Source organism: Thalassophryne amazonica, chromosome 1, assembly GCF_902500255.1.
Source record: "Thalassophryne amazonica chromosome 1, fThaAma1.1, whole genome shotgun sequence".
NCBI classification, from domain to species: domain Eukaryota; kingdom Metazoa; phylum Chordata; class Actinopteri; order Batrachoidiformes; family Batrachoididae; genus Thalassophryne; species Thalassophryne amazonica.
In genome coordinates, this window is record NC_047103.1 from 6,107,560 (window position 1) to 6,120,634 (window position 13,075).

General features: G+C 43.0%; 1 protein-coding gene across 5 annotated transcripts in view; it reads left to right on the top strand.

Moving 5' to 3' along the window:
* The window catches only part of nebl (nebulette), a 219,615-nt gene that overhangs the window by 198,935 nt on the left and 7,605 nt on the right, over positions 1–13,075 (top strand). For 3 of the 5 annotated variants that reach the window (XM_034189279.1, XM_034189348.1, XM_034189412.1), the window contains 11 exons: positions 175–279; positions 364–471; positions 589–699; positions 7,297–7,413; positions 7,736–7,846; positions 7,931–8,035; positions 8,111–8,215; positions 9,170–9,274; positions 9,673–9,765; positions 10,917–11,021; positions 11,283–11,457. In XM_034189279.1, the coding sequence (XP_034045170.1) occupies positions 175–279; positions 364–471; positions 589–699; positions 7,297–7,413; positions 7,736–7,846; positions 7,931–8,035; positions 8,111–8,215; positions 9,170–9,274; positions 9,673–9,765; positions 10,917–11,021; positions 11,283–11,457 (1,240 nt within the window). The remainder of the gene's footprint in view (positions 1–174; positions 280–363; positions 472–588; positions 700–7,296; positions 7,414–7,735; positions 7,847–7,930; positions 8,036–8,110; positions 8,216–9,169; positions 9,275–9,672; positions 9,766–10,916; positions 11,022–11,282; positions 11,458–13,075) is intronic. The other 2 variants (XM_034189488.1, XM_034189579.1) reach the window with 1 other exon arrangement.

Below are 13,075 nucleotides of genomic sequence, written 5' to 3' on the forward strand. Positions count from 1 at the left end.
CCTCTAATGGACAGTTGCAGTAATGCGTCTGTGATCTGACCTGATGATTTCAGTCTATGTATTTTTTTTTTTTTTTTTTTTTTTTTTTGGAACTTGTTGCTGTTCTTTTGTCTGGTTTTGAATTCAGAGTGAATTGTTGCTAAACTGATAGAATAATAAGATGTGTGCGTTCAGGTGGAGTATAAGAAGAAGTACGAGCAGACGAAGGCTCAGTATCACGTGGCTGTGGACGCGGCTGAACAGCGCCACCATAAGGAGAATGTGGTGCTGCACAGCCAGGTGAGACGTTCACTCATTCACTGCTTCATTTGTTGCGCTCACCGTCTGTCGCTCAGTCAAATCGATGTGCGTTTGTTGTTTCAGGTAAAGTACAGAGAGGAGTACGAGAAGAATAAAGGCCGCTGTCAGATGGAGTTTGGAGACACTCAGACCTACAAAGTGTCCAAAGAAGCTCAGAAGCTGCAGAGCAAAGTAAAAGTTTATTTATTTGTTGATTTTTTTTTTTTTTTATTAATCTTCAAACATTTCCTCTGTTTGCTGTGTGGCGTTTCTGTCATTTCATGTCGTTTTCTTCGTGCTGTCCGTCAGAAAGAGTATCAGCGGGACTATGAGGAGCAGGTGAAGGGGAAAGCGCTGGTGGACGCGGACCAGACACCCGCGTACCTGACAGCACGTCACGCGAGCAGCCTGCTGAGCCAAGTAACGTGTCCTCACCTTCCCCGTGATCACTACACCACTAAAACAGCTGATGGCAGGAATCTTTTATTCATTTCTTTGCACAGTTTTAAATTGTTTTTAATGAATATTTTTGTATTTTTCATTGTTGTGTTTTGATATCTATGAATTGTTTTTTTCTTTCATTTTGTATTTGACCATCTGAGCTGAAAGCCCCAAAAACACTGATTTTCTGGGGCTTTTCCACAGAGCGCCGTTCCTTCCAGTTTAATCCTGAATAGTAAATCGGGGCACGTTTTGAAGCATCACAGTCCATCTTTGTCAGTCTTGAACACTACAGCCGTCATCACCACCAGTTTTGAAATCGGGATGAAATTTTTGAACTGTTCAGAAATTTCATCCTGATTCTTGAAATCGTTGATAGTGCGTGGTAACTTTGGGCAGTGCCAGCCCTATCCAATTTGGCACCCTAGTCAAAAAGTGTAATGCCAACCCACCCACCCCCACTCCCCCACACACACAGTAAGTTACACATTTACATACACACTCACATAAAAACTACATCAGTCTGTCACCCTTAAGCTTTCACATGTTTGATTTTTAAGACATCAGAAAACAAATCTAATATTCAAGCTTTTTGTATTCAGATTTTGAAAATGATGCCCTTAAAAACTCATAATGAAAAGTAATTCATCATGAATTTGTCTCCTTGAACAGTCACTCAGTATTTGAGAAGTGTCTGCTCCACACAGATTTACCATAGAGTGTCACACTGTTTGTATTTCTACATAATAAAGTCCAAGACATAATCAGTGTCTTGGGAATGTTCATGTGTTCATCCCCTGACTTGTCTGAAGAAAACTGGATGCAAATGTGATGGTTTGTATGTGTTCTATCAAAGGGGGCACTTAGTTATTCACACCATCATTTTGGTTTTTAGATTTTTAAATTCTTTTAATTCATGATGCAGAGATTAGTTTTCACTGTGAGTTTAAAGGGGAAGAGAAACACCTGCAGATTATTTATAGCATGAATAAACACAAAAAGTGTGTTCTTTTGATAGTTCAAGAAACTCTAAAGACCATAAAACATCTACAGAAAACCTTGTTTCAGTCGTGGTCTGAGAGTCTTTGACATCGACCGGCTGCCGCCATTTATGCAAGTCAGGCGGATGATGTCACTGGTTGGGGGGAAGATGAGCTTCGTTCTGAGATTCCCTGCCAGAGGCACAGACAAAGAGCTTATATATGACTACTAGAGTCCACACTCCTAATGCTGCCCACTAAACACAAACAACCCTTCATGGACAGCAACGTGACGCCTCCTAACCGCACAAAATACTGACAAAGTTGCCGGGATGTTAATATATTTTCATTGGGGATTTGCAACTGAACACATTCCTGACATTCTTAATGTGACTTAATGCATCTGAATAGGTTTCTTAATAGTGCGTGTTGGTGCGTGATATTCTTGACATTCGTGGAGCATGTTTTTGCCTGTCAAAAAATCTTCCACGAATGTCTCACACCACCCTCATTTTGCCTCACGTCGTGGAGGTCGCAACTGAGCGTATTGATCCGTCTTGATGAGTAGTTATCCTTAATAGAACGTGACATCGTTCATAGTGGTTCCTGTGATGTTCTTTTAGTCCAGACTGTCACGCGTTATTACGAAGTGACACAGAAACTGTCAAGTTTTGACATGTAACGCGGCGTCACATTTCGCTGTACGCCACGACGAATCAGTTTTCTCAATTAAACTCAGCTCCACAGCGTTCAGTTTGATGCAGTATGCTGAAGAGGAATAGTGACGTGAAATCAGCCAAGTGTCATTCCACAGTTCCTGCTGAACCTCCTCAGGATGCTCCTGCAGGTGTTCCACCTGCTGTTGTAACAGATGGGCGGGAGAACGAGTCTGAGCCAGAGGAACCAGAGGAGCGAGAGGAGACTCACTTGCAGCCAGACATCTCTGCACCTCCTCCAGTCTGGCAGAGGAAGAAGCACGCGCACAATTAAACCCTGCTGCACCACATTCAGTTTGATTGCTGACACCAAGTCTGCTAAAAGTCTAATTTCAGTGCTCTTCAGCGCGCTCCTGCAGGTGTTCCACCTGCTGCGTGTGCCTGATGTTTGGGGAAATGCGCGAGACGAGAGCCGCATGAAGCCACACATCTGGCTCTGTCCGTCTCCTCCTCCTCCTCTCTGCGCCACTACATGGCACAGAGCTCAACTACGCATGCAGTCACAAAGTTCTTCTGAAAAACTGGAGCGATCTGAATTGTTAGCAACGGTTAGATGAATATGGTTCACAACGTGACAGAACTTAACGATGCGCTGTTCCGCGCAATAGCACGCAACAACGTGGAACATTATTCTTGACCGTGCGTAATGGTTCCTGATAATTCTCCAGCAACACGTGCCATTAATCGTAACGCGTGGTAACAGGTTGCAGCAGTTCCTGAGGACACCTGACACCTCTGCCCCGAATCATCACATTCGTGATCAACGGCCAAGAATGTGTACTTCGTAGCATTCGTGACTTGTCGTCGTTATGTGTAAACGTAGCATTACCAAACATTTATATACAGTGGTGGGCACAGCTAACCAAAAGGTTAGCTTCGATAACTGGTAATCAGCTAACTGAAAAGTTATCTTTTTTAACGCTAAACTAATAAACTGCCTAAAAACTTATCGGAAGCTACAGATAAATGATAACTTTAAATTTTGCCTCCCATACACTCTCAGCTACTAAGAAGCTGATTTTGAGTTTAAACATCGCCATAGCTTCTAATAGAACCAACGGTGATCACAAACCCAAACAGCCAATGAGCCAGCGCTTCTGTCTTTGTGCCCCCTGCTGTAGGAAAGTGTCACTTACCCTGACAGGATACAGTGGTCCCGCGATGAGGCTGGACCACTGTAAAATCCTTAAAATCCTGTGGTCGACAACACTGTGATATAACCAGTCACCAATAGATGGCAGCGTTCTATGCATTTTGACGCCGGTTATATCACACGGCCTGAATCACAATTTAACAGACTTTTCGGCTTTTGCAGAAGCAGCCTGGGTTTCTTCTGGCATTTTTACATAAAACAAACACAATAATGTCTATAAACCCAGAGAATATTATATTCACAAGAGTTTTAGGAACAATATACAAAGAGTTTAATGCTGTTGTCCGTGTGGAGCCTGATCAGAGCATCTCAAATGCATTTCTCCTGTCATGAACGTTTCCCATAATGCACTGCGCACACACCATGTCCACACTAAAACCTTCAAAATTAGTGCATTACTTTAAAACTAAAACATATATCTGGTATTTTTACTGTATAAAACTTCAGACATGACGTTAATTTAAATAACTTGTCCGAAATTAGTTTGGTTAAAATTCTGACCATAAGTTAAAACTCTGGATGACTTGGGTGCTATTACCAGCGTATTAGTATGGGGTCAAAAGAAATGAGTTTTTTTCTTTTCTATGACCAGTTCTCCTTTGCTTGCAGAGGATAGAGCAGTTTATTCTAGAACCAGCTCTTCTCTGTTTGTAGAGGATAAAACTGTGCATCTACTACAAAAAACTACGGTACATCTGCAAAAATGTTAGTGGTCTAAAAATTATCGGACCAAAACTTATCGGGACTGCGACAGACTGGCGTCCTGTCCTGGGTGTACCCTGCCTCGCGCCCCATGACTGCTGGGATAGGCTCCAGCCCCCCACGACCCTCAATTGGACTAAGCGGTAGAAGATGAATGAATGAATGAACTTATCGGGAGATAATTGGTCCAATGATGGTCTTCAAAGTTATCTGAAAAGCTAATCCGATAATGAAAACCCCTTTAAAACGGCATCACACTCATCACTCATCTTCAACCGCTTTTCCGGGTTTGGGTCGCGGGGGCAACAGCTCCAGCAGGGGACCCCAGACTTCCGTTCCCCGGGCCACATTGACCACCTCAGACCACCTGCGGGATCCCGAGGCGTTCCCAGGCCAATGTGGAGATATAATCTCTCCACCTAGTCCTGGGTCTTCCCCGGCGTCTCCTCCCAGATGGACCTGCCTGTAACACCTCTCTTGGGAGGCACCCAGGAGGCTTCCTTACCAGATGCCCGAACCACCTCAGCTGGCTCCTTTCAACGCGAAGGAGCAGCACTCTACTCCGAGCCTCCCACAGATGACCTAACTTCTCACCCTATCTTCAAGGACCCGGTCCCGCTGGTGTTTAGGAGGATTTGCGTATGGATTGGGCACAAAATTGGTTCATATTCATTTAACATCCGCAGTATGCATGAAACATGCTTGTATTAGTCGGCCGACACCCGCACATGTCCGCAATTATCTGCAGAGGCACGTTTTTCCGTTGCCAAGATTTTGGAGCTGCACAAAATTTTGGCTGCGGATGACATCCGCCTTACATACTCCATACATACTCCATACATACGCAATACATACACAAACATACTCAATCTATGCCCTGTATATTCGCCGTCATCTGCTGATATGACAGGGATTTGCGGCTTGGCAGCGGACTGAGACAGTGTGTAAAACGGATATTTTGCATGCCCATCATGTCCACATCACGAACTAAAATAAGCTGTAGCGACTGCATACAGATTGGCCATGAATAAAGCATTTTTAATACATCTGCTTTGCATCTGATTTGCGGCGGATGCAAATCAGATGCGCTGTGTTCACAGCTGGACGCCGTTCTTTGTTCTACCGGCTGCCACGCGCTCTGCACTGGATGCTGCCTACATAAAATAATAATTTCATGGCACATTAATCATTTTATTCTGCAAATTGGCTGTTGAAAACGGCTCTAATCACCTCCTGAATCACAGAGGAAGCTGCAGCTGGGCCGTTCCAGCTAACAAGCTGCAGAAAGCATTTTGAGTCATCTAAAAAGGTATTATTTGACTTGTTTACATTGTCAAGGCTTGATAAAACAGTTGTGTGTTTTTTCCTTCTTGTAAGCAGCTGTTACGCTGTTTATTCCTGTTTATAACAGATTTAACTTCTTGTTATAACCGTTCAGATGAGCTGCGCTCTGATGCGATCCGCTGACGTCACCACTCACCCTGTTCACTGCTTCTTTACTCCAATCAACTTGTCCAAGTCCAGCAAATGCTCCACAGGCTGTATTGTTGGTGTGAATAGTGATGCTGACGGCCCGAGTGTGCTTCTTTTATGACCGCAATGCAGATGCCGTGCACGCACAACACGTGTAATACTACCATGATATTCGCAATATGTCGGATCCGTTTCCTCAATACATGCGATATACAACCGTGATTGTTCATCATATATTTGCAATATATTATTAATATATCCGTAATTCATCCTGGGACATTTGTCATTTTTGTCCATTTTTGTTGCGGACGACAACGAACGCCCGTAATTTGTGTACTCAATTCATGTGCAATTAATCCTCTCCCCAGTGGGACAGGGCCCTAAGGGAGACACCAGCCACCCTCCTGAGGAAGCCCATTTTGGCCGCTTGTACCCGCGATCTAGTTCTTTCGGTCACGACCCAACCCTCATGACCATAGGTGAGAGTAGGAACGAAGATTGACCAGTAGATAGAGAGGTTCGCTTTTTGGGTCAGCTCCCTTTTTGTCACAACAGTACGGTAGAGCAAATGCAATACCGCCCCTGCTGCGCCGACTCTCCGGCCGGTCTCACACTCCATCGTCCCCTCACTCGTGAACAAGACCCAGAGGTACTTGAACTCCTTCACTTGGGTCAATACCTCATTCCCTACCTGGAGTAGGCAATCCATCGGTTTCCTGCTGACAACCATGGCCTCAGATTTAGAGGTGCTGATCCTCATCCCAGCTGATTCACACTCGGCTGCGAACCGATCCAGTGAGTGTTGGAGATCACAGGCCGATGAAGGGAAAACTTTACCTTTGCTTAACCACGTGACATTTCCAGCACAGTCTCTCCCTTTTTTCATGCCTCCGTCACGAGATGAGTAACATTTTTGTGATGCATTTTTTTGTTGTTGTTCTTGTTTTGTTTTGTTTTTTTACCGTTTCTAACCCTACCCCTTCTCCTAACTCTAAACATAACCATGATGTAAGTGTGTCCCCTTGTCCTAAACCTGACCATAACTGGGGTATTAGTAGTGAGAATATCTTGAGATTTGTTTGATCGTGCTCCGTCAGGGTAAAAAAAGTTGAAGCCGAATCAGTGTTTGTCACGGTTTTTGATCATGTTTGGGCTTTCTTTAATTTTTGGGTGGGTTGCCAGGTCTGCATTTTATAAACCAGCCTGTTAGGAGGAAAACTGGATTAAGCTGTTTCATCTTGTTTTTGCACTTTTTTGGATCGTGGGCGATCGTAGAAAGTGTCCTGACATGATGTGATCAGTATTCCAAATAAGCAACAGGCCTTTTTCATGGTGTAATGAGACATTTTTATAACTTAGGCTGAGAAAAAGTTTTCATTGACGTCTTTTTGTTTGATACATTTTTCAGACACAGTGATGAGAGACAGGAACTAAAGACAGAGACATTTAAATGTTAATTCCTTAACGGCTGGATTAGAGTTTCTGCACCAGTCGTCCTCATTCATGAATCAAAGCCTGCATGTGTTCATTCTTTTTGCGCGTCTCTCTGCAGAAGGCGTACAGGAAAGATCTGGAACAGGAGGTGAAGGGGCGGGGCTTGTCTGGTATGGGGCTCGAGGAGACGCCCGAACTGTTGAGGATTAAGAATGCCAATCAAATACTGAATGAGGTAACACACACACACACACACACACACACACACACACACACACACACACACACACACACACACACACACACACACACACACACACACACACACCTCAAACAGTGCTTTGGAAGAGTGGGGAGGGGCCAAAGCATCCTCACTGGAGAGATCTGATCCTCAGCAGGCTGCATGAAGCACTTGAGGTCTTCTGACATGGCTCCTGCTTGTGTGTGTGTGTGTGTGTGTGTGTGTGTGTGTGTGTGTGTGTGTGTGTGTGTGTGTGTGTGTGTGTGTGTGTGTGTGTGTGTGTGTGTGTGTGTGTGTGTGTGTGTGTGTTGTGTAGAAGGAGTACCGCAGAGACTTGGAGAGGGAGGTTGTGGGTAAAGGCATGGAGATCAGTGCAGACGTCCTGGAGATCCAAAGAGCCAGGAAAGCCTCAGAGATCCAGAGCCAGGTCTTACGTCAGGCTGCATGAGAGTCACAATGAAACCTGCTTCAAACCGCAGTGTTATCCATTCTCACCCTGTGCACATTCCAGGTATCCTACAAGCAGACGGAGCAGCTCAGAGAAAACTCCTACGGGACGGTAACAGACACGCCCGAGCTGCTGCACGCCTCCTACCTCAAAGACATCTACAGCCAGGTGAGCACCGATTAGCTCCACCCACCACTGTTCTGCAGGAGTGCACACCTGAATCGTGTTTCTTCACCTCTGCAGAAGCGCTACAAAGAGGAGGCGGAGCGTCTGAAGGGGAGCTACAGTCTGGTTGCTGAAACTCCAGAGATGGCACGAGTCAAAGCCAATCAGCGACATGTCAGCTCCGTGAGCGCGCACACGACAACACACCCACCGAATCGCAAAAGCTTCATTTAACACGTGAGGGCTTTAAATAAAGGAGAAGTGCACAGAGAGAGAGAGCAACATGCGTACAGCGATACCGCCATACACTGATCAATTTGAGTCTGAGCTTTCACGTTCAACCAAGGTCAAAGGTCATGTGACCAGCAGATAGGTGATATATATTTTTTTTAATAGTTTGGTCTAAATTGCATCACACGTTGTTGTCTTTGTACACATGGACAAACTCTACAAGGCAACCTGGGGTCCTCACTGAAAATCCTGTTCACCCTCCATCTAGATTATCTTCATGAGCTCTAAAAAAAAATTAAATATGTTATATATCAAGAAATATGCTTGACATTTGTTTGGTATCTCTGTTTCCACGAGGCGTCAAGATTAAGATGAAGCATGGGCGGGTCCAGGGGGTGGCCTTGGATGGCAATGGCCACCATGAGAATATGCTCAGCCATCCCGAGGTGCCCCCCCCCCCTTTATGATTGGCTATCTACCCACTCAGAGGCGGGGCTTAAATTGAACTCTGATGAGAAATGTGTGAGTTAAATGTGTAATGACAATAATCATTATGTTGTTTTTGGTCATCTGGGTTGGACATCACAACGTTTATCCTTGTGAGAAACTATCACTCTGATAGTTCACAGATCATCAGCCTTAAATCTAAACATTATGGTTTTTAATCAGCTAAGCTAATATGATGTCCTCCACCCCTACTTAATCCCCCCCCCCCCCGCCCCAAGGTCCCCCATTCAAATACGTCTGGACACACTACTGCTTTCAAGTGTCTTGAAGTTTTAAACAAATAAACAAAACAAACAGCACATTTTCCTGTGGTGACCTTTGGCCCTTGCAGGGTTTAAAAACTGGGTTTTAACTACAGTCCTAGTTCTTCTGTCTCAGCAGCTCTCTGTCGCCCTCTAGCTGCATTACTGCTGGGACTCCAAGCTGATGAGAGGTCTGATGTCTTCAGTCACAGAGACACCTGAAATCCTCCTGGCACGAGAGAACACCAAGAAGATCAGCGACGTACGTGTGCACACACACATAAACACTCACACACACAAACACAAATGATGTCATAAAGGCAGGGAGCTGATGTCACTGATTTCTTGTCTTTATGGTTTTATACTGGGCACTTTTTAACCCACAGTAAATGAGAAACAGCAGATTTCAACTCCAAAAATATTCTATTATCATTAAATTTGAAATCTGCATTGAATATCTGTGCAGAATATTTATGCAAACCTTTTATTTGCTGAGAAAATCAAAGAAAATTCAGGATAGAATTTGCTCCAAGATGTTGTTACCCCGTTAGAAATGCACGCTGTAACGCAGCATTACAGACATAAGAATATAAAATGCAAAGTGAAGTGTTGTTGTGAGGCTGTGAGGAAGTCCTGGTGCTGACTCCAGGTTCTGTTCAGGTCCAGTACCGGCAGGAAGTGGGTTGTGGCACCGCAATGATGGACACGCCAGAGATGGAGCGAGTCCGCCGGAACCAGGAGAACATCAGCTCTGTAAGAACACGTGATTCATCCCACTTCAGTCTGCACGTGCACGGCACATGCTGCTGCAAAGACTGATGGGAAGACGGCAACAACGCAGATTAATGCACAGCATGCACCGCATCCTTCAGTCCCCCACCCAAACAGCCCCCCCAGAAACTATTCCAAAGCCATTCATTTTGAGAGCACAATAGCATGAGTCAACAAATATCAAACTTTGATGAATTAGCAGGTAAATAATGATGCAAACTGCTGCAGGAAAATGTGTGTACATTTTAACTGTATAGAGCCAAAATGTGCACAGACACTGCTTCATTCAAACAATAAAAAGCCAGAGCTCCTGGTGAAATTCTATTGTACCTGCATTAAATGTCCACCAAGTGGAGATATTGCTCCATATCAAGCTGTGGTACATGATAGTCCTGTTGCTTATAGTAGTAGATAAAATCAAATAAAGTGCATGTTTTCCTGTGAAACTGGAGGAGTTGAATTTATCAAGACTGTATTTAAATTTTTTCAAAGCTGTTGCTCTCACTCATTTTATTTTTTTCCTGTGGTGGAATTCAAACCAGTGAGCAGGATTCTGTTGTTACAAGTCATAATAATTAACAAGCAATTGATAAATATTCTGTAATACATTTTAAAGTAACGCCTCCCATCTGCTGTGTGTGTGTGTGTGTGTGTGTGTGTGTGTGTGTGTGTGTGTGTGTGTGTGTGTGTGTGTGTGTGTGTGTGTGTGTGTGTGTGTGTGTGTGTGTGTGTGTGTGTGTGTGTACAATTTAACTCTGTAGAGCCAAAATGTGCACAGACATTGCTTCATTCAAACAATAAAAAGCCAGAGCTCCCGGTGAAATTCTATTGTACCTGCATTAAATGTCCACCAGGTGGAGATATTGCTCCATTTCAAGAGCTGTCGTGCACAACAGCCTTGTTGCTTATAGTAGTAGATAAAATCAAATAAAGGGCATGTTTTCCTGTGAAACTGGAGGTTGATGTGCTCACTTGAGTTGAATTTATCAAGACTGTATTGATTTTTTTCAAAGCTTTTACTCTCACTAGTTTTTTTTTTTCCTCCCATCTGCTGTGTGTGTGTATGTGTATGTGTGTGTGTGTGTGTGTGTGTGTGTGTGTGTGTGTGTGTGTGTGTGTGTGTGTGTATACAGGTGAAGTACCAGCGGGGGCTGCAAGAGTTAAGGGGGCGGAGCTGCACCGAGCTGGACACGCCCGAGTACAGGCGTGTCAGGAAGTCACAGGATTCTGTCTCCATGGTAGAAACGTGGTTGCCATGGCTCCTGTCTGGGCTGTGGGTGGAGCTAACATGATTGGCGTGGGAATGCCAACACTAACAGCACTGTGTGTGTCTCCAAAATGGCGATAAATAAAAATGTATATTTTTCTCTACGTGTTGTTTTATTGGCTCACTGACCAAATGCACCATGATGTGTGTGTGTGTACGTGCACAGTAACACTCTGTGCGCACGTGTGTGATGGTAACACCCCTTCTGTGTGCGCATTTCACCTTTGTTTAGGCGAAGTACCATGAAGACTTTGAGCGGACACGTGGGCGTGGCTCCTCCCTGGGATTAGACCCCAGCATGGAGCGTTACCATCAAGCCAATCAGATGGTGGGAGAAGCCGGCTACAACAAAAGGATCCACCCACACGGGACGGAAACAGACAGACGACCTGGAGGCATCATCGTGGGTCAGTGGAAACTGAAGGATATTTTTTATTACTTGTGACCAGTGTTTTGATTAAACTTTTGGAGGAGGTGTGGTCTGATATGGAGACAGGAAATGGTTGATTACATACATGCTACTATGATAACAATTATTTTTTTTTTTTTTTTTTACAAAATTTATTTTAATTAAATAAAAGGTTCTGGTCTGTCCTGGAAAACATTCTGACAGTGTTTCTTACTGAACGTACAAATTGATGCAAATAGCTTCTGTTGGTTTGGGGTGGATCTGCATAAAGGAGGCGGAGCCAGTAAATTATAAGTTTTAATAATTGGAAATTGGGGTATATTACTATAACCAGTTTTCCCAAAACTTGTTGAAGCTGTTGGACTTGGCATAGAACAGGGTCCATCACAGTCTGAGGGAGATTTAAAAAAGAGGCGGAGTAAGGAAATTTAAAGCTGCTTTTTTTAAGCATCACGAAGCTGCGAGTTTTGCTGATTAGTGAAGCCAAGGATTTGTGTCTAATGTGCTGACAAGATGAGTGGTACAGTTTAGTTTCATTTCTCACTGTAAAAAATGTTTACTTTAAACAACTGTAGCAACAAAGTGACACATAATATAATTGAATAGATTTTAAGTTCTATAATTCTGATTAAAAAGTATTGAATACATTAACTAAACCTAAACAAAAAATTAAGTACATGTTAATAAAAGCAACAGTTGGAATGTGTTGGATTTAGTAATAGCACGCCAAATGAAGAGTTATATTGCCAAAAAATATTTAGTAAATCCTAGTCAGTTTCACAAGGAAAGCTGATTCATATTTACTAAGTATCTGAGCAAAAATAATTTAGATTTACTAAATTATTTACTAAATAAACTGATTCATATTTACTGATAATCTATGTGACATTGACATTTATTAATTATATGAGTGAAATTGATTTACATTTACTACGTAAACGAAGTAAATGTGAATGTACTAAGTAAACAAACTATTTATTTATTTTGGAACTTCCTCAAATAACTATTGTATACATTTTGGAACATCAATTAATAATAATAATGATTATATCTTATTGCCCACTTGGACTAAAATTGTTCCTGAGACCATAAGCTTTAATTTGGTACCAAAAGAGTAACGTTTTGCATCAGTATGAATTAACTGCTTCTTCGGGCACCACACTATAAAGATTAGAGTGGAACAATACATTAACCCTATGATAGGATATATACACCGTGATCCATGAAAATTCAGTAAGGTGTATATAATTACATCGCTGTTCACAATAATTATGTAGAATGTAAGCTGTGCTGAGTATTTAACTTTAAAGAAACAAATTGATGTTATGCACTTTATATTTGTAGATTTTATACTCGTTACTCACTCACTCATCTTCAACTGCTTCAATTAAGGGTCACTGGTCAAAGGTCAAGGGTCATGTCCTATGATTGCTGGAGCCTATCCCAGACTGGCGTCCTGTCCACACCCTGGACAGGATGCCAGTCTGTCTCAGGGCTATTTTATAACTCATGAATAAATGTATACATTTCTTGGTGTCATGATCCTCATAAAAAAAGAAAAAAAAAAAGATTCAATACAGGCCCCAAGATACATTCAAAACAATACACGATGTGTT